The 22,872-nt window shown below is 34.8% G+C and overlaps 1 protein-coding gene and 1 long non-coding RNA gene across 2 annotated transcripts; one reads left to right on the top strand and one right to left on the bottom strand.

The window, feature by feature from the left end:
- On the top strand, positions 6,623 to 7,057 carry LOC109330653. Its single transcript, XM_019564949.1, has one exon. It carries the CDS (start codon positions 6,623 to 6,625, stop codon positions 7,055 to 7,057), a length of 435 nt encoding a protein of 144 aa, XP_019420494.1.
- Positions 14,994 to 16,689, bottom strand: LOC109343006. Its single transcript, XR_002107147.1, has 3 exons — positions 16,615 to 16,689; positions 16,424 to 16,517; positions 14,994 to 15,277 (listed from the first exon to the last, which is right to left on the bottom strand). It is a non-coding gene; the product is annotated as an uncharacterized LOC109343006 (long non-coding RNA).

Raw genomic sequence — 22,872 nt, 5'->3', positions numbered from 1 at the left:
GAGGATAGGAGGAGGATGATAATGAGGATGAGGATGAGGACGAGAGAAGTATTTGCTTTGCTTCTAGCCTTACTGCACATATGTCTAAACTTGATCCTCGAGCCATAAAATGTGTTTTTCTAGGCTTCAAATCTAGAACAAAGGGGTTTGTTCTCCTTGACCTTCATAACAGAGAAACCTTCATTTCAAGAAATGTTCTCTTCCATGAACACATATTGCCATATGCCCTACCAAATGCAGGTCATTCTCACTCTGATGAAAAGCCAACCAGCCAACAAGATGATATGGAGGACAACACTAATCTTACCTTCCTTGAATATAGCACATCTTGTCGCACCAACCCGCACCAGTGCATCCACTATCACAACACCAGGAATGACATTTCTTGTCCACTAAGTCATGATATTGCCACCCAACCTTCTGATCCTGTTAACAATGACCTCACTCCTACTGATGTACTTAGAAAATCCACTAGAACCAAGTCTGCTCCCACCTACTTGAAAGATTTTCATTGAAATCTTATGAATTCCACTAATCATGTGTCATGTACAGGTATTACACTTCCTCTATCTAATGTTTTAGACTACCACAAATTATCACCCAAGCAATTACATTATGTCTTATCCATAGTAATTAATAATAAGCCTAAGACTTTCAAACAAGCTAGTAAATAACAACATTGGATTAAGACCATGACAGATGAATTAGATGTTCTTACCTTAAACAACACATGGACCATTATTGATCTACCACCTGGTAAAACTGCCATAGGGCTAAGTGGGTTTACAAAATTAAATATAACTCAGATGGAAACATGGATCCCTCCACATTATAACAACTTCAAGTCTTCCACTAAGGCAATCAACAACATCTGTGGAGAAGGTGTCATCAATGAAAGGGAAACTACCAAGGCTGACATGAAAGTCAAGCAATCTGGAATCCACTTGAGTTCTGAGCAATATGCTCAACTCACATCTATCCTTCAATATGCGGAGGTCACACTACCTACACACAGTGTGAATGAACTGAGTTTGGCCAATATGGCCAATTCTAGTGATGGAGACAACAATGATAAAGACAACCATGATCACATCTCAGGTAAAAATCAGCCCTATATCTTAGATATTGGGGCTACTAACCATGTAAGTCCATATCTTTCCAATTTTATTAATTTTAGGTGTATTAAGCCTATCACCATAAGACTACCTAATGGCTCAAGTGCAACTGCTAAGCATTGTGGAATATTAAATTGTCTACAGATTTAACTCTGTATGATGTTTTAATTGTGCCAAACTTCAAATATAATCTTATTTCTTGTAACAAACTTATCAAATCTCTTAATTGCAGTTTGATCTTTGATGCCTCACATTGTTTGATTCATGTAATGATTACCTTGAGGACGATTGGACATGCTGAAGCATCCAATGGACTCTATGCGCTCAGCATGACTCCTCAATTAGAAAGCTTAAAATTTCAAACTGCTACTTTACTTGTAACTAAAGAACCTAGTATACTTTTCTTTGATCTTTGGCACTTTAGACTAGGACATCCTTCACACTCTGTTTTACACAATGTATGCAAGCTTTTTTCCTATGTCAATTTTGATTCTAACATGATATGTGATTGCTGTTATATGGCTAAGCAAACTAAGTTACCTTTTAGTAACAATGAACATAAAAGTAATTCTCCCTTTGACATGTTGCATATGGACATTTGGGGGCCCATTGCAATTACCTTTATCCATGGTTATAAGTATTTTCTTACAATTGTTGATGACTTCAATAGATATACATGGATATTCTTAACGAAAACTAAGTTTGAGACTCATTCTATTATACATAGCTTTATAAAGATGACACAAACTCAGTTTCAAAAGATAGTCAAGGTTATTACAAATGATAATGGTGCAAAATTTCTCATGCCTACCTTTTATCAAGAGTTTGGTATCATACACAAAACCTCTTGTGTTGAAACCCCTCAACAAAACTCTATTGTTGAAAGAAAGCATATACATTTGTTGAATGTCACTAGGTCTCATTTGTTCCAATCCAAATTAGCTAAGACTTTTTGGTGCTATGCAGCAAAGCATGCTGCATATCTGATAAACAGATTGCCCAACACTACTACTCCTGGGAAGACACCTTATTCCCTCCTATATAATAAAGACCATAACCTTCAAGAACTTAAAGTCTTTGGAAGTATTTGCTTTGCTTCTAGCCTTACTGCACATATGTCTAAACTTGATCCTCGAGCCATAAAATGTGTTTTTCTAGGCTTCAAATCTAGAACAAAGGGGTTTGTTCTCCTTGACCTTCATAACAGAGAAACCTTCATTTCAAGAAATGTTCTCTTCCATGAACACATATTGCCATATGCCCTACCAAATGCAGGTCATTCTCACTCTGATGAAAAGCCAACCAGCCAACAAGATGATATGGAGGACAACACTAATCTTACCTTCCTTGAATATAGCACATCTTGTCGCACCAACCCGCACCAGTGCATCCACTATCACAACACCAGGAATGACATTTCTTGTCCACTAAGTCATGATATTGCCACCCAACCTTCTGATCCTGTTAACAATGACCTCACTCCTACTGATGTACTTAGAAAATCCACTAGAACCAAGTCTGCTCCCACCTACTTGAAAGATTTTCATTGAAATCTTATGAATTCCACTAATCATGTGTCATGTACAGGTATTACACTTCCTCTATCTAATGTTTTAGACTACCACAAATTATCACCCAAGCAATTACATTATGTCTTATCCATAGTAATTAATAATAAGCCTAAGACTTTCAAACAAGCTAGTAAATAACAACATTGGATTAAGACCATGACAGATGAATTAGATGTTCTTACCTTAAACAACACATGGACCATTATTGATCTACCACCTGGTAAAACTGCCATAGGGCTAAGTGGGTTTACAAAATTAAATATAACTCAGATGGAAACATGGATCCCTCCACATTATAACAACTTCAAGTCTTCCACTAAGGCAATCAACAACATCTGTGGAGAAGGTGTCATCAATGAAAGGGAAACTACCAAGGCTGACATGAAAGTCAAGCAATCTGGAATCCACTTGAGTTCTGAGCAATATGCTCAACTCACATCTATCCTTCAATATGCGGAGGTCACACTACCTACACACAGTGTGAATGAACTGAGTTTGGCCAATATGGCCAATTCTAGTGATGGAGACAACAATGATAAAGACAACCATGATCACATCTCAGGTAAAAATCAGCCCTATATCTTAGATATTGGGGCTACTAACCATGTAAGTCCATATCTTTCCAATTTTATTAATTTTAGGTGTATTAAGCCTATCACCATAAGACTACCTAATGGCTCAAGTGCAACTGCTAAGCATTGTGGAATATTAAATTGTCTACAGATTTAACTCTGTATGATGTTTTAATTGTGCCAAACTTCAAATATAATCTTATTTCTTGTAACAAACTTATCAAATCTCTTAATTGCAGTTTGATCTTTGATGCCTCACATTGTTTGATTCATGTAATGATTACCTTGAGGACGATTGGACATGCTGAAGCATCCAATGGACTCTATGCGCTCAACATGACTCCTCAATTAGAAAGCTTAAAATTTCAAACTGCTACTTTACTTGTAACTAAAGAACCTAGTATACTTTTCTTTGATCTTTGGCACTTTAGACTAGGACATCCTTCACACTCTGTTTTACACAATGTATGCAAGCTTTTTTCCTATGTCAATTTTGATTCTAACATGATATGTGATTGCTGTTATATGGCTAAGCAAACTAAGTTACCTTTTAGTAACAATGAACATAAAAGTAATTCTCCCTTTGACATGTTGCATATGGACATTTGGGGGCCCATTGCAATTACCTTTATCCATGGTTAGGTAATATAGCCGTTAGTTAGTTGGCGGGTATCTTATCATCCAAGTCTTGTATATATTGAGCCTTTGGCTTTCCATTTGATAATAAGAAGAGAAGAGAGGTATTATTTAGTAATAATCGTTTTAATTGTATCTATATCAGTGTTGTTAAAACCGTACCGATTATCAAACTAGTCAAGGGACCGGTATAGTGGTACAGTGGTTCAACCAGTGGTTCAGTAATTAAACCACATGCCGATTAACCGAACATACCTGCTTATATTTACATATATATAAACCTATAACAAAAAAAATTCAAATAGGTAGATACTCAAATTTATAATTCATATTCATAATCTACTCAAAATTCACATAAACAAACAACTTTAAGTCTTTAACAAATTCAAAGTCTAGATTACAAAACATATATCAATTCAAAAGTATCACTTAACAACCACAAAATATAAATAAATGACACAAGTTCACAACTCACTCTACGAAACAAATAAATTTGGAGTTTTAACATTAAACACCAATGAGTCAAAGTTGTCTCATATCGAGATTATATTTTTGTACCAAATCCTATCTTCAGACAGTACTCCAAGATTACATAAATGTCACTGAGAATACACACGAATTTTAGGAACCAAAAAGTGTAATCTAAGTATGTCTTGGAAGCATGTACATTGAAGTGTTGAAGAAGAGTTGGAAAGATGGGTCACATTGTAATAGATTTTTAAGTTTTTTTTTAAAAATATGTGTATAAACTGGTCGGTTTAGTTAAATACCGGCCAGTTCACCGGTTGTGACCGGTTTTGATACTTGGCTCACCGGTTGTGACCGGTTTTGATACTTGGCCGATTCAACATCTGTACTGTACCGGTTAGGGGTTCGATTTGCCGGTTTTCCGGTCGAACTGGCCAGTATGGTACAGTTTTTACATCATTAATCTATATACATATATTCCCACACAAATCTTTCTATTTCTAATATGGGATCTTAAACTCAAAACCAGTGTTGTTGAAACCGGACCGGACCGGACGGTCCGACCGGTCTGACCGCTGACCGGACTTGAAAACGGCTCTGGTTTGCCGTCTTAACCGAATGAGAGTTGGACCGCTTTGAACCGGAAAAAATCCGGTCCGACCATGTTAAACCCGGTTAAACCGGATTAACCCGGGAAGTAAACCGGACGGCTCACTTAAAAATAAAAAAAAAATGGGACAATGTTCTAATATTTTGTTTTACTACGGTCCAAAAAAAAGATAAAGAGGTATTATTTCATATAATTATACATAATTATTAATTATATAAAGTTTTACATTTATATATAACTATATATTTATAAATAAAAATTATTAATTATGTACGAAATCACCCGGTCAGACCGGACGGTTTTTAACCGTTTAAACCGGTTAAACCTTATATGGGACCTCTGTCGGTTTGAGGTCCGGCTCGGGTTTCACAACACTGTTCAAAACAAAACCTAACTATGTATAACAAACCCATGTAGACATTCCCACGTGCATTTTCATGGGTCATTGCTGAGAAACCAATCCCCGTGTATATAAAATTTGACTTTCGGGTACTCACGTCTTCCTTTCTTTTCTCACGTTTATTTTCGTTGCAGGAGGGCCCATAAATAATAATTTATTTATTCTCCCCACGTGCATTGCTTTGCCTTGCCTGCTACGTAGTATTCCTCTCACATCAAGAACAAACCTTGATTTAGCTGATTTTGTCTTTCGTGTGTTTCTTATAATAAATATTTTCCATATGATGAGAGGAATAATGTATATCCTACTATAAGAACAGAAATTATCTTCTCAAATCTATTCAATCAATGTCACTTGTTATATTTTTAAAATAAATAAATAAATAAAATATGATAAGTGTAAACCCATGTTTGGTTGAGCTTATATTTGGTAGTTTATGTTTATTTTTTGAAAAATTAAACTTTGTATGTTTGGTAACCAAATAAAATTATAAGCTGAGCTTATTTTTTGAGAAAATAAACTAAAATCATAAGCTCCAAAATTATGGGCTCAATAAAAATATTTTTTATTTATCAAATTTTCTCTAGTGAAAGAAATTAAAATTGTTTTAAAGAACAACAAATATCACAATCTCATATTACTTAAACAAAATATAACAACCCCATAATGACCAAGAATGCAATTTTCCTAGGTTGTATTGCATTATTTTTTATTGTACTACCAAAAATATCTCCTAACAGTTTTTGAATAAAAAACTAATTCCTCAAAGTGTGACTATCTTCCCCCTAATCTTTTGTATTGCATCGTTTGAGATTATAGATATTATTTTTAAAAAACGAAGCTGAATTACTTGTATGGACGCAGTCATAGAACTTGAATTGTTGCCATTGTTTTATATAATCAATGTTATTATTAGTAGAGAAAAAAATGTATAAACTAATTGTATATGAGTATTATACACTTTCAGTATATCATCCATTATTTATGTTTTCTAATATTTAACTCTTCAAAAAATATAAATAAATGATGAATAATATACTAACTTGATAAATCTGTACACCAATAAAGTATAGATATTAAACTCCTATTAATTAATAAGGTATAATATTCTTGGTCAAGCAAAAATAGGAACCTTCGAGGAAATATATGCCAGTGTATTTCCTATGCATTGTACCATGACTAATGAAATGATTGAAATCTATAAATATGATAGACACACGTAATATAGCAAAGTAATTTAGCAATCAGAAATGAAGTTATTAGAGTTAGAAGCAGTAGGAGTAGGGTGCAAACATCACTCAATTAACAACAAGCAACAACAAGGTGTTTGTTCCTATTGCTTAAGTGACAAATTATCAAAGCTCAACAACAAACCAATTGCAACTCATCCTTTCCTTCCTTCTCCTTCTCATGAACTCTTCTCTTCTTCCTCATCAAATTATGTTTCCTCGGCTAATCGAAGACGCCATCGCCGCCATGCCTCTCATGTGATGGACTCTGCTTCTTACATGATCAACTTCAATGTTGGGTTGAAAAAGAGCAAGTCTATTGCCTTTGCACCAACAAACAAACTCAAAGAGAGGGAAGTAAATAGAGACAATAAGGGAAGTAAGAAAGATGGTTTTTGGTCTAAGTTACTCAAATTGACAAAGAAGGATAAGGCTTCATGCATTCAAGGACCATAAGGGAGGGAAATGGTTCAAAGTGTTTAGTATTGATTTACTTTTACAAATAATGTAATTACATAAATCACAATGAAAATTGAAATTTAACTCGTTTTAAATTAACTAGTGTTTCTCTCAATGATCATTATAAGTTTGTCATAGTTGTTCTAAAGCCATATCTTAGATTAGATGAATGACGGTTTCATTGTGGCTAGTTTCAGAAACTTGAATGGTATTCTTTAGATTTCAATATTCACTAATCAAAATTAGATTGAACTATCACATTCTGTACAGATCCTGTTATGCAATTAAACAATGAAAAGATGGTATGTCATTGCTATTTAAGGGTTCTAACCAAATCCAAGAACCACTCTCAGGATAAAATGACAGCAAGATTTATTTTCATTTTTTTATAGATGCTGTAAGTGATAAATTGATGGGGGAATAAGCTCACGGGCAAATCATGAGATCTAATTCAAATTCTTTTCGAAAGGGTATGCAAAACACATGTAGAATGAATTGAATCCACCACAGACCAAATATCTTTATTAATCCATGATAAAATTCTGAGCATTCCTTCTATAGTTCTATTTATCATCTACATATCGTATGATATTAATTTGGAATGTATGAGTTTCTTTATAGCAAACTATCTTTCAATCTTCAGGCTGCATTCAGGCATAAACTTTCGTTTAAAAAATATATATATTTTGTGAATCACAGCATGCAAGGCTTTTCATTGTACATACTGTAGTCTTTACATGATGATAATACTGACTTGCATTACCAGTTATAGAATACTTGTAATTTCTTGCCCAAATTACGGGTATCATCTACGATCAGAAATACTTCCCTCCATCTCTAATCATCATCATTGAAAATACTGCTACCTGTGTAACACCAGAGATATCTTCTTGTATTTGCTGTAAGGGTAAATACCCTTTTTGGCCCTATGTTGGCCTTGAAACTCTCCTGTCTTCATTGTGTTCCATGTAGAAGCCATACCTGAAGATTTATAAGCCTACAGAAAAATTACCAGAATGAGTATTGCTTTAATCAAGCAAGGAAACCATAGACGACGCTATATTTGTCTCAGCTGACTTCGATTTATATGCTTGTCGACTCTGCTGTCTGACTCTGGCAGCAGCATACTTCCTGCTTATGACTTCCCTGTTTGAACTATATATCCTTGTTTCTTTCTTCAGTGTTTTAGAAAGACATCTATTTATTTCTGCATTAGTTAAATTGGAAGTTCTGTCGACTTCAACGCCATTCTTCTCCTGGACAATACAAGTTTATAACATCAGCATGACCACAAAGGAGTGAAGTAACAAATGTCATAACCTGCAGCTGTCAAAAATCATGGTGTGGTGAAACTGCATGTTACATGAAAGATGGGGGCCAAAGAATGAAACTATGAAAGATTGCTTTCTTTTTTATTTGTGGCATGTTGAAATATCACAGGATGGTTCCTAGATTCAAAATCAATACTATAGAAATTTCTTGCTAGTGGAAAAACTTACTCGCCTACTCTGTATCATTCTTCAAGCCAAGACCGTTTTACAAATAATATGAATTCAATAATCAAGCATAAGTATCACAAACTAAACATTCCAAATTAAATGATGTTTACTAATATATAATTAAGTGATTTATCATTTAGTATTTTGAACTAGAGTTTTGTAAAGAGAGAGAGCAGGAAATGTGAAGAAGAGGAAGAACGGTTATGGACGAAGAGAATTAGAGAGAAACAAACTAGAATGCAAGTTAGAGAAGAAGGAAATGAATAACTGTGTTTTTTCTTTATTTGATATTATGATTAATATTGAATAGAGGACACTAAAGCCTCTAATATAGGAAAAGAGAACAGTCAACAAAGTAATTGAATTCCAAACTACATCAAACAGAATTCTAACTAAGTCACAACTAATTAACCAAAGGTTAATTATTTACAAATATGATAAAGAATAATACTATTCTAATATACCCCCTGAAAGCGAGGGAGAGCTAAGGACAAAGCTTCAGAAATCTTGGTGTCTCTGTCTTGGACTTGAAGTTGATTCCTCAAGGTGATAAACTGATTGTTGGGAAGAGGTTTTGTTAGAATATTTGATGTTTAGAATTCTGAAGGTATATGTTGAACTGTAAGAGTTTTATTTTGAATTTTGTCCCTAACAAAATAGAGATCAAGTTCAATATGTTTTGTTCTATTATGAATAACAGGATTATGAGACATTGCTACTGTACTGAGGTTATCACAAAAAACAGTAGGAACAGTGTAACTAATGTGAAGTTCAGTGAGTAAAGATTCAATCCACATGAGTTCTTGTGTGGCTAGAGCTAGGCTTCTATATTCTTCTTCTGTACTAGACCTTGAGATGGTATGTTGCTTCTTTGACCACCAAGTGACAAGATTAGGATCAAGATAAAGGCAAGCACCTGATGTTGACTTTCTGTCATCCATATCAGATGCCCAATCAGCATCACAAAAAGCAAGTAATGGGATAGTTGAAGTTTTGCAGGATGATGATCCAAAATGAGCAGAATTGATGGTAGTTTTGCTGGTTGATGATCCAGAATGAGTTGAATTAATGGTTAAGCCTAGAGTTTGAGTCCCTTGAAGATATTTAAGAATCCTCTTAACTGTAGTCCAATGAGATACTAGAGGTTTTTTTAGAAACTGGCATACTTTGTTTACACTGTATGAAATATCAGGCCTGGTAACTGTTGCATATTGAAGAGCACCTACAATTGATCTGAAAAATGTAGGGTCTTCAAAGAAATCTGTTCCATGTTTGGTAAGTTTACAGTTGCTTACCATAGGAGTGATGCTTGACTTGGCAGAAGATAATTTGGCTCTATCAAGGAGATCCCTTATATATTTGGTTTGAGACAAAAACAGAGAACCATTAGATTTGTGTTTAACTTCAATTCCCAAGAAGTAATCTAAGGGACCAAGTTGTTTTAGAGCAAAGGTGTTGCTTAAATCTGAAATGACTTGTTTAACATGAGAAGAAGATGAGCCTGTTACTATGATATCATTAACATAAACCAGGACATAGAGTTTGTGTGTAAGAGCAGTGTGAATAAAGATAGAATTACCATACTTGCTTACCTGAAAACCTAGTTTAGACAAAGAACCTTTTAACCTTTCAAACCATTGTCTAGGAGCTTGCTTAAGCCCATATATAGCTTTGTTTAGTTTACATACAAGTGTCTTGTCACTGTGTTGAAATCCAACAGGTTGATTCATGTAGACATCCTCCTTGAGAAAACCATTTAAAAAGGCATTATTAATGTCCAATTGTTCTAGCTTCCAATGATATGTAACAGCCAGAGTTAACAATATTTTGATAGTGACTGGTTTCACAACAGGAGAGAACGTTTCATTGTAGTCCACACCATGTTTTTGATGAAATCCCTTTGCAACTAGTCTGGCTTTAAACTTGTTAATTGAGCCATCAGGATTTTCTTTCACTCGAAAAACCCACTTGCAACCTATGGCCTGTTTATGAGGTGGAAGGGAAACCAGAGTCCAAGTATCTAGAGCCATAAGAGCATCATACTCAGCTTGCATAGCTGTTTTCCAGACAGGAATACCAAGAGCAGTTTTAGCACTTGTAGGTTCTGTATGAGCAAGATAGACTTTTGGTTTGAAAATTCCTGATTTGGACCTTGTTTGCATAGGATGATTGGAGGTGGTGATGGGAGTTAAAGTATCTGGAATAGTTGGTGAAGTATTGATTTCATCAATAATAGGTGATGAATCAGTTGGTGTGAGAGAAGGAGATTCAATAGCAGTGGGAATTTGTGATGAGAAGTCCAGATTTGGAGATTCTGCAGCAATAGGTAGAGATGATGTAGGAGCAGGTCTTGAATTAGATGGTGAAGATGCAATGGTAATAGGAGAAATTGGCTTACATATTATTGGCAAAGAGGGATGACAAAGTGAGTCATCATTAATGTCACTAGGCACTGAACAGTCTTGAGAGCATTGTTTAAATGGAAAATTGAACTCATTGAAAACTACATCTTTGGAAATGTATATTTGGCCTTCTTTGGACAGACACTTATAGCCTTTATGATGTAAGGAATAACCAAGAAAAACACATTCTAAACTTCTGAAACTGAATTTGTGTTTATTATAAGGTCTTAGATGAGGAAAGCAAGCACAACCAAAGATTTTAAGCTGAGAATAATCAGGTGACTTGCCAAATAGGAGTTTATAAGGGGATTGTAGATCAAGAGTAGGAGAGGGTAGTCTATTTATGAGAAAGACAACAGTTAGAAAAGCATGATCCCAATAGATCATAGGTAAGTTAGCATGAGCTAATAGAGTAAGACATGTGTCAACAATGTGTCTATGTTTACGTTCAATTATGCCTTGTTGATGGTGAGTATGGGGACAAGAAAGTCTATGGATAATGCCCAAAGATTTCAAATACTCACCAAAAGGCCTAAATTCACCACCAAAATCACTTTGCACAGCCTTAACAAAGTGATTAAATTGTGTGTGAACATATTTGAGAAAGTATTGAAACACAAAAAGTGTTTCAGACTTTTGTTTTAGAAGAAATATCCAAGTGTGCTTAGAGAAAGCATCAACAATGGAAAGATAATACCTAAAACCTGTTTTGGAGTAAATAGGTGCAGGACCCCACAAGTTAACAAAAATTAACTGAAATGGCAAGTGATAGACAATAGATGAAATGGGAGCATGCAATTTATGCAATTTTCCTAAACAACAGGATGAACAGAAATCAAGCATAGTTTTATTACTATGAGGAATATTGCATTGTTTCAAAACTGTTTTGACTACAGCTTCATGAGCATGACCTAATCTCGAATGCCAAAGCGAAAAAGTACTAGAATTATTACAAGAGACATTATTGAGAAAACTAACACAACTCAAATCAGTGTTCTTAACAGGGAGTTTAGGATGACCAGACAGTTGATGAAGACCATGAAGAACATAAAGACCTTCCTTAGTTAGAGATCCTTGAAGTAAAATTTCATCAGTAGCCTGAGATTTCACATAACAAACGTTAGGATGAAATTCAAAGTAACATTGATTGTCTTTTGTAAATTGTGAGACACTTAGAAGATTTTTAGTTATTGAAGGAACACAAAGAAGATTGTTTAACAAGAGAGAGACATGAGGGTTAAGAGCAGAATGTAAAGAAGACTGTCCAACAGAAGAGATTGGGATGCAAGTACCATTACCCATATAGATGTGCTTGTGGCCAAACTTCTCTACAGGCTCATGAAGTAATGAAGGACCAGCTGTAAGATGATTTGTGGCTCCTGAGTCTGGATACCAAGCCACATGTGTGTTGTCTCTGGTATTAATTTGGTCTCTGTTATCAGCACAGGCAGCCATTGCATAATTGTGAAAATGTTGTTTGCTGCCACGATTAGGACCAGGTCCAAGGAGTGAATCTGAAGGATGATGACCAAAGTTTGTTGATCTAGATGGCCCAGTGTAGAAATCTGAGGGATAGTCTGGATAATAATGTGATGGAAACCTTGAGGGTCCATGTGAATGAGGTATGAAGGAATTGTTAGAATATCTGATGTGTCGAGGTGCTGAAGTAGGGGACAAATAGTGTCCATCAGAACCATAAGGAGCACCATAGGAGACTGGATCACCAAAGTTTGAAGGTGCATAGTAGCACATATTGAGGTCATGACCATAACGATTGTAATAATCACAAAAGGCATAAGAGGGCTTATAGTGACTTCTTCCTCCTCGAGATCTTCCTCCCCGATGTCCTTTACCACCACGAAAGTATCCAGGACTACCATAACCATGAGAGAATTGACCTTGTAATTCATTCTTAGTTGGTGCAATTGGGGAAGAATGAGGTAACACAGAGCGAGGGTGAGAAGAAATCTGCTGAGAGGAAACTGAAGAATCAGATGCAATGTTGACAGAAAGAGCATCAGAGAGTATCTTGGTTCTATTCTTTTCAAGTCGAGACTCAAAGGTTAACAAGAAGGATTCAAGATTATGGTGTTGGAGGATCCGGTTGGCTCTCCACTGAGGTTATTACTGGTTGAAACTCTTCATTCAGACCATCCAAAATGTAATCAATGTGTTCCGAAACAGAAATTGGAGAACCAATATAAATCAAGGAATCAACTAATCCTTTGATTTTTGAGAGGAAAGAGGAAATTGAATTTGAACCTTGTGAAATTGATCGAAGTTGAAATCTCAGTTGTCGAGTACGAGCCTTGGTTTGAGAGTTACAGAAGGAATCAAGTTCCTCCCATAACTGCCATGCATGAGTACAACCAACAACCTTAGGTTGAAGATTCTCGGAAAGTGAGTTCAGGATCCATGAAAAAACCGATTGATCCAACTCCTCCCAACGAAGATAAGCTGGATTGATTCGATTAATAAGACGATCATCTTCATTGAGGAACCGATGAGGAATTTCGGTTCCTAAAACAAACTTATTTGCGCGATTAGATGTCAAAGTAGCCATCATGAAGTGGCTCCAAACTAGATAATTCTTTTCCGTCAACTTCATTGTCGGCGATGAGAGAACTAACGGTGCCGACACCACATCAATCGGCGTTGTAGCGGAAGGAGATTGCGGTGACGATATAGGAAAGGTCCCAATGTTGGATGTTGGTGCTGCCATGGCGTGATACCATGTAAAGAGAGAGAGCAGGAAATGTGAAGAAGAGGAAGAACGGTTATGGACGAAGAGAATTAGAGAGAAAGAAACTAGAATGAAAGTTAGAGAAGAAGGAAATGAATAACTGTGTTTTTCTTTATTTGATATTATGATTAATATTGAATAGAGGAAACTAAAGCCTCTAATATAGGAAAAGAGAACAATTAACAAAGTAACTGAATTCCAAACTACATCAAACAGAATTCTAACTAAGTCACAACTAATTAACCAAAGGTTAATTATTTACAAATATGATAAAGAATAATACTATTCTAATAAGTTTTAACAACAAATGAAGTTTAGGTTTCTGTTCCTTTCTGCAAGATAATTAGTCCCGGTTGATTGAAAGTTGAAACCATCCATATCTTCAGCTTCAGTTTTGAAAATATGTCTCTTCCAGCTCCCCTGAAAATCAAATTTTCTGTCAAAGAAGTTGCTTGCTACTATAATGGTGTATATAACCATAATAAGTGGATAGATTCTGTTAAACTTATCTCCAAAGAAAGGGAAAGCATTATCAATGTTCCCCATTTGCTACAATCAATATCACATGAAGCACCAAATTAGACAAAAAGAATTAATAGGAAAGAAAGGAATAAAAAGTGTTCTAAAACAAGCTGCCAACAATTATCAGTGGCTAGCTTAAAGGAATATTTATCGTGAATTCAAAATATAAAAGGCATGTAATTTGTAAGGTTAAAATACTCAATACAAAACAACAAAACCATAAGACAGTTACAAAAATAAGCATATAACTATTTGGGACAATTCCTACCAAAATAGTGGATGAGTCTTGGTTCAGTAGTAAGATTGTTACTTAGTGACCAAGAGGTCACGATTCAAAATCTTCGAAATATTCTATTCGCTTGTAGAGTAAAGTTGTGTACATTTATACTCTCTACTAGATGGAAGCCTCATGCACACTCGGTCACCCTTTATACCTACCTATCTGGGACAATAAAAGAAAGAAGAATACAAACTTGGATCAATGAACTTCATGAAGTAATAGCTGAATGGATTATGCCTATCTTTTTCAAATTTTTGGTCCGAAGGGAATGCTCACTGGAGGATTATGTCTATTTCTATCTAGAATATGCCATACACCCGACTAGTTTGGCCATGAAAATAGAAGTTCTGGGATTATATAACAAAGATATTTGGAACTCTATCTATATTAAGAATTAAAGAGCAAAAAAATGAATGTGAAATTTATTCTTTGAATTGAATGAATTGAATATTAAAAGATGGAAAAACTAACTGTCCTAACAAAAACTAACTAACTCCAACTAACCATTTTGTTTTTAGAAGCTAATCGTTAGAGTTAGAACTAACCCAACAATAAATCTCACATACTCACATATACTACTATTTACATGATACAATATATTTCAAGAATCAAGGCAAGGGACATATGCAAGAGAATATAAAGTAGACAGCACAACATGCAACCATGCTCAGATAATGACCTGTTATAATATATATAGTTGTTTTATCAGAACCAAGGCCAGTGAGATTGAGAAAGTTATATGAGATAGGGGAAGCATAACCAGCAACCATACTGCAAACAAGAGAGTATAAATGTTATTTATAACATAGTCCTAGGAATTCAAGAAACAGAAATTAGTAGTAATAACAACAACAATAACTTAGGAGCATATCATAAGCAAGTTAACTGAACTGGTCTTCCTGGGGTAGACTTCAGTGTGAACCAAGATATATTAGTGTTCTCTCTTTTATTTGATTTTTGCTAACTAAGTCTTCCGTTGCTTGCTTATCTGATTATCATATTTTATAAGTTGCAAAAATCTACATAAGTGCAGAAAAACCAGAAAATTCACTCATCTCTTAGTTTGCCATATATGCACATGTACCTGAGAGAAACAAAAGCAAACACCTGGGCAAGAAATTGAAGATGTAATTTCATGCATATTTTCAGACAAAGAATTAAAAACACAAAATACAACTTCACTCCTCCCAACATGTGGTTTCGGGCAATAAAACTATCACCTATTAACCCTGTTGAATATAATGTTGATAACTCCTTATGTTTGTTTTTTTACAAATATTAGTATTTGATTGCATGGGAGAACTAGTAACATTTTATACAGTAACATCCTCTGTGATATTAGAGCCTTAGAACAAAAAAATTAACAGAACATTAAGGTGAGATTCAAAACGCAGATTGTTTTCATTTTAAATAGTATGGTAAAGTTAAATATCCAAGCTATAAGACACATTATACAATATTCCATGAGTGTGTCCTCGAAAGTTAGTTCAGTTGGTAGAATTACTAGACATAAAGTATGAGCACCTGGATTCAAAGTCTAACAACTGCAATTTCCCACAATTGAATCTAAATTTAACCTTTTTTGTTAAACCACAAACGGTGAAGCAACACAGAACTTCACAGCTAGTAAGTGCCTTAAAGCAAAAGGATGCAACTTTATTTGTTTGCAGAGAACCAATCATATTTTAAAAAAAGGCACATGTGTAATTGACCAATATGCACACCAGAGGAGCCCATAAATTTGTATGAGACATAAATTTCAATTTTCTTTATATTATATATGATTTTTCAAAATTCTATAATGGAATCTTCATCCAAAACTTTCTTTTGACAAAGTCAAAGAAGATTTCAAATATATATACAACATCTCAGTGTCCAGATAGTACAAACACTTATAATCTAAGAAACTTAATCTACCTGCACAAGCATCTCCTTTTCTGCTAAAAGAACTGAAACAGAAATGATACCAAGTATAATACTTAGGAACAATGATAATCGGTTCTTATTTTGCCTGCAAGTAACAAAATTTCAAGATTGCATATAGTCTTGCAAAACTGAAAAGAGCGGAACTAGAAAAGAAATTTTAGTGACATGTACGAACCACTTACAACAATAGCATTTGAAGAGTGAACAAATTAAAAAACGCAAGTGTGGAATTCTTAACTAAAAGAATACAGAATGACTGAAATGGAGAAGGGAATTGGAAAAGGATGGAAGTAGTAGGTAGTACCACCCATATATCGGGATATTCGAATTACGATTATTTAAAAAAAATATATTTAAATTAAAAATTTAATAATTAAATATTTTTTGCCAATTGTATATAGTGGCATTCTTTTTGGGACAAAAGATGTCTTTTATCATATAAGTGAGATCGAGGACAATGATGGAGAGGGACCACCAAACTTCCTTATGTTTCATTTAAGTTTTGAGTAAGTCTTCCCTCCCCTCGAAAGTTGTTGAGTTTCAAAGGAAGACTTTAAACCTTTCTATTCATTTTCCTCAAAATGTTAAAAGGGGATACACGAATCTTTTGTATTTGCATTTTTAACGCTAGTTGAGAAGAAATAGAAAAGAACGAGAAAGGGGAGAGAGAGGAGAAAGGGGATAGAGAGGTTGAAGAGAAATATTAACTTTCTCTTGTTTGGTTTAGCAAAGAAAAGGGAAGGACAGAGAAAAAAAATGGCATAACCCACAAAAAAATCATTTTTCTTAGTTAGTGGGGAGAAAGTTCGGAACAAGAGTGATTTTGTGGGAAATGACAAAAGTATTCCTAATTTTTTGTGTCATTTTTTTTATTGCATGGATATTGTGTAATTCAAAAATTCATATGTACATTTTTCTCCCTTCTTTCTTTTTCATTTCTCTCATACCAAATAATATAACAATCTACTTTATTTCTTACATCTTCTTTCTCTTCCCTCTCTTTCTCACATCTCTCTTCTCTCATTTTTTCACTCTTCAACCAAAGAGAGGCTAAAAGTAAAAATTCAAAAGTATCATTTCATCATAATCAGTGTTATTAACACTGTATCAGTCATCAAACCGGCTAGGGTATTAGTATAGTGATATAGCGGTTCAACCGGTGGTTCACTAATTAAATCACATACTAGCAAAATTAGATATACATATATAATATATTAACATTAATGATGAAAAATCAATATTTTTATTTTCTTTTATTAAAAGTTAATTTTAAATAAAAATCGGCTTGTATGACCAGTACGGTTCAATTGAAAACCGGCCGATATGACCAATTTTGACCAGTTTTAGTCGGTTTTGACCTGTATGATTGCATGACCGATATAATTATTGTACCGTACCGGTATTGGGACCAGTTCACCGGTTTACTGGTTGAACCGGCCGATATGAAACATTTTTCACAACACTGATCATAATTATATAAAGGAGTAAATTACACTCACACCCTCTAAGTTTTAGTAAAGTTATATAAACAAGCATTTTCTGCACCTATACAAATCCCCCAATTTATATACGTACAATATCTCCTTAAATTATTGATGCATTTTTTTAACAAACCAAAAATACCAAAGAGACGTTCACCTTATACCATTTGAATTTGTCTCAATAATATTATATATTTGGTTTAACTTAATTATACTCATCAATTTTTTTAAAAGATCACACTTATTTTTCATGTTTGTGTAGTTAGTATAATGTAGGTACATAAATAAAGATAGTTTTTGTAAATACAAAAAAAGAATGATGATTTGTATAATTTTACTAAACTCACATGATGTTAATATAATTTACTATAAATGATAAACCACTATTTTTTTGTTTTGTTTTTTTATGTATGAGAGAGTATCCTAACTAACTAGTTAAAGGCAATACATTCAAAATGTTAAGGGCAACATATAGGTATAACATAATCTAGATGACATGTCCCCTTTTGTGTCCTTATTTATATTTATGTTTAATTAAAATGTGTCAATTAATTAAAAAGAAAAGTTATAAAAATATATTCTAATATTTTTTATATTAATTGGTGGAATTTGATTGATTAGAGATATAAGAATAATAATTTTCAGGATATAGGATGTTTGTTCAGTATAACTCCATCTCTCTTTCTATTTCTAACTAATTTCACCACCATACCACATCTATTTGTTCTACACTCGCGTCTCGTCAAACACAACTGTGTTATTTTTCTATTTCTTTCCAAGGAATGAATCAGTCCACCAATTACTGCACCCGGGCTCTTGAGGCTCGCATGTGCTAGCATTATAGATTACCTTTCATTATCTTTTTTCTTTTGAGTAAATATTCATTTCAGTCCTTCGTATTTTTTGAGCTTACCAGTTTGCTCCTTAAAAAATTGAAAAATCTAAAATGGTCCCAAAAATTTAAAATGTGGGTCAATTTATTTTTGTTCAGGGTCAAATTAGTTCCTACCAGGTATTGTAAATATGCTAAAAATACCTATTTTGACCCACAATTGAAATTTATGGGTACTATTTTGGATTTTTCAAAATTTGAGGACCAAATTGGTAAAGATGAAAAACATGATAACTAAAATGTGTATTTACTTTTTTCTTTTCTTTCTTTTTCACCCCAAGTTTTATTACAACTCTCCACTGAGGACTATTTTTTACAGTTTACCCTATATTGGTAGTTGTGAAAGTCCACTATGAATTCTTATAATGATAGAGGTGATCTAAGAGTTGTTGTTTCTGAAGATAACTTCACCTAATCTTTGACTTAATGCACTTCACTGCTATCAAGCAAGATGGTTGACCATGGAGGTTAGGAGCAACCGGGTATCAATTTCTCTACTACACTTTACCATAAAAGTTAATATTAACTGTCGCACCACGATTTTGGTTACGCGACCTCTTAGAGTCGCCACTATATTTTATGGCTAAAAATGTAGAAAAATATTTTAAGCCCAATCACATTGGGCTTTTGGATTTACACAATAGAATTATTATACCTACTGTCTAGCAAATTAATTTTTATTGACTAAATATGCTTGTTGTTATTCCTAAACAATTAAATTGCCTTAGAAATAAGAATAAAAAGGAGAGTTTGAAACCTGGATGAGTATTAATCAGGTGTAACAGGAAGCACAATAAGCACTGACGTGTTGACTGTGATTGGTTGGAATAACTTTGGCTAGGTTAGAGGGACACGTGGCAAGTCCTAGCTGGTTGTGGAGAAGGGTGTACTATGCTTAGGATGCACACAGTTATAGTGAATCAGATATTGAAAGGGGACGTGGATCAAATGGGGACGCGTCTACATGGAGGAGGTGAGCCCGCGTGGTTGTCGCCTATCAATTGGCCATGAGGGCAGGTGCACTAAGTCTACCCTGCTCACGAGCACATGGGATAAGAGGCTGGGAATGGCGCTTGAGTTTGGTGCGGACGCGCTCACGCTTATAGTCGTACGCTCGTCGATGTGTCACGTGCTGATTGGTGTATTTGGTGGTCAATAGTGACGCTTGTGATGAAGACTGATCCAGCGGTGTTAAGGTCGGGTGCATGCCACTTCCCCTGCTTTCGTCCATACTGGATCACACAATCAATTTTTTTCTGGATCCCCTTTCTTTTTTTCTAGGCCGTGTTTTTCTTCCTTTTTGGGCATTTTTTTTTCTGGGAGTGTCTTTTAGAACAAGAAGAGAGAGCTTATGCTTCCTAAGCTAATCATATTTATAGAAAATTTAACATAACTTAACCTCCTAAAATCTTGTTAGCAACTTATCTCCACATTATTTTTATGTTTTTTTAAGGGATAAAATCACACTACTTTCTGGTCATTTGACCAAGCCTTTTTTATTTGTTTACTTGTTTATTAATTATTTGAAATTCAAATGAGAGATACTTAGAATATTCCTCTTTAATTATTTAATTATTTAATTATATTAACAAATTCGAGATTAATCATAAAAAAATAATAAATAACAGTTTTATTTATTCAATATTATAATTTTAAAAAATAAAAAAAAACAACAAAAAACTTTAATAAAATTTTTATTTTATTTTAGGGAAAAGGGTGTGGGTTTCTAAAAACCCATTTCCAATTTGATTTTTTGTTTGTTTTGAATTTCATTAAGATATTAAATTATTTTTAGAAAATCATTTGTTTAATTAACTTTTTTTTTTAAAAAAAGTAATTATTTTAAAAAAGGTTTTGGCTTTTCCTCAGCCGGACAAAAATGGGTATTCACATATGCTTCTCTTCACTAGTTGCTTATCTGATAGTAAGCAAACTGAGGTTTGATGGATATCATGATAAATAACTAGTAAAGAAATGAATGTTAATTTTGTTGAAGCTTAGAAGAAGCCTAACTGACTAAAATCTCAGTGCTAAAAAATGTTGTTCTTTCTTTTGTGAGCTGAACTATCTTCAAGATGGTCTGAATTTGCTCTTAAGAGGCGTGATAAAGATGGATGTGAACCAAAGACGCAGGTTGGTGTGCTGCCGGAATTTGGAGACACTAGGTTAAAGACGAAGAACGTAGGTCGGTGTACTGTCGGAACTTGAGGTGGAAAAGGTGAAACCAAAAACGCAGGTCGGTGCACTGTCAGAATTTGGATGGCACTAGGAAAAGGACCAAGAATGCAGACCGATGCACTGCCGGAACTTGGAGTGAAAAAGGTAAAACAAAAGACGCAAGTCGGTGTGCTACCGGAATTTGGATGGCGTTCGGTTAAGGACCAAGAACGCATGTTGGTGTACTACCGGAACTTGGAGTGGAAAGGGTGAAACCAAAGACGCGGGTCGGTGTACTGCCAGAATATGGATGAAAAGGGTGAAACCAAAGACATAGGTCGATATACTGCCATAATTTGGAGACACAAGGATAAAAGCCAAGAACGTAGGCCGCTGTACTGCTGGAACTTGAGTTGGAAAGATTGACTTCGAAGTCGTCAAGCACGGGGTCCTCAAATGTATAATTTGAGGTTATCAAGCACGAAGCCCTCAAAATTAGAAAAATGTCAGCCATGAGGTCTGTAAAGATTGACTTTGAGGTCGTCAAGCACGGGGTCCTCGAAGGTACAAGTTTGAAATACATTAGGCAGAGGGCTTGGAAAGCTTACATCACACATCAAGGTACGAGACCTGGAAAACTTAATTCTCACGTCAAGGTACAAGACCTGAAATGTTTAAGTTTTCACATCGAGGTACATGACCCGAAAAGTTTAAGTTTTCACTTCACAGCATAGGAGCCAAAAAGCTTGATTTTGAATGCTCCTCGAGGTACACGACTTGGGAAGTTTAAATTTCACATCGAGGTACAAGACCCAGAAAGTTTAAATTTCACATCGAGGTATAAGACCCGAAAAGTTTAACTTGCTCGTCGAGGTATACGTCCCAGAAAGCTTATATTTCATATTGAGGTACAAGACCCGGAAAGCTTAGATTGCACTTCGAGGTACAAGAATCGGGAAGCTTAGATTGCACTTCGAGGTCCTGGACCCGGAAAGTTTGAATTTCACATCGAGGTACAGAACCCGAAAAGTTTAAATTGCTCGTCGAGGTACAGGACTCGTAAAGTTTCAATTTCACATCAAGGTATAGGACCCGAAAAGTTTAAATTGCTCGTCGAGGTACAGGACATGTAAAGCATATATTTCACGTCATGGTACAAGACCCGGAAAGTTTCAATTTCACATCAAGGTAGAGGACCCAGAAAGTTTAAATTGCTCATCGAAGTACAGGACCTAGAAAGCATATATTTCACGTTGAGGTACAAGACCCGGAAAGTTTCAATTTTACATCAAGATACAGGACCCGAAAAGTTTAAATTGTTCGTCGAGGTACATGACCCGAAAAGCATATATTTCACGTCGAGGTACAAGATTCGGAAAGTTTCAATTTCACATCAAGATACAGGACCCGAAAAGTTTAAGTTGCTCGTCGAGGTACAAGACCCGAAAAACATATATTTTTCTTCGAGGTAAGGGGCCTGGAAAGCTTAGATTGTACTTCGATGTACAGGACACGTAAAGCTTAGATTACACTTCGAGGTACAAGACCCGAAAAATTTAAGTTTCACATCGAGGTACAGGATCTGGAAAGTTTGATTTTGGTGACTGTAGAATAATAGGTGAATGTTTGAGAATATGTTATATGTGATGTTTGTCATGATGTTATGCACGAGTTGTGAATGTAATGACATGAAAGGTAGAAACTATGCACCAATGTTCTAGCGCACTCATGAATTGTCTTTGATATATAAATTTGTCTCATTTTGTTGAGCTTGATTGAAATGTGAACCTTGATTGAAATGTGAACCCATCTTTTAACTACTGCTGATAGGGGTGATCTATTGATGGCTAGTTGTCCCAATATTGTATTGATAAGAATGATTAATCCCAATAATGATGCCCTAGTATAAG

This window comes from Lupinus angustifolius, chromosome LG01, assembly GCF_001865875.1.
Source record: "Lupinus angustifolius cultivar Tanjil chromosome LG01, LupAngTanjil_v1.0, whole genome shotgun sequence".
Classification (NCBI taxonomy): domain Eukaryota; kingdom Viridiplantae; phylum Streptophyta; class Magnoliopsida; order Fabales; family Fabaceae; genus Lupinus; species Lupinus angustifolius.
Note: the sequence above shows the minus strand (reverse complement) of the source record. Positions and strands in the feature narration are given on the sequence as shown.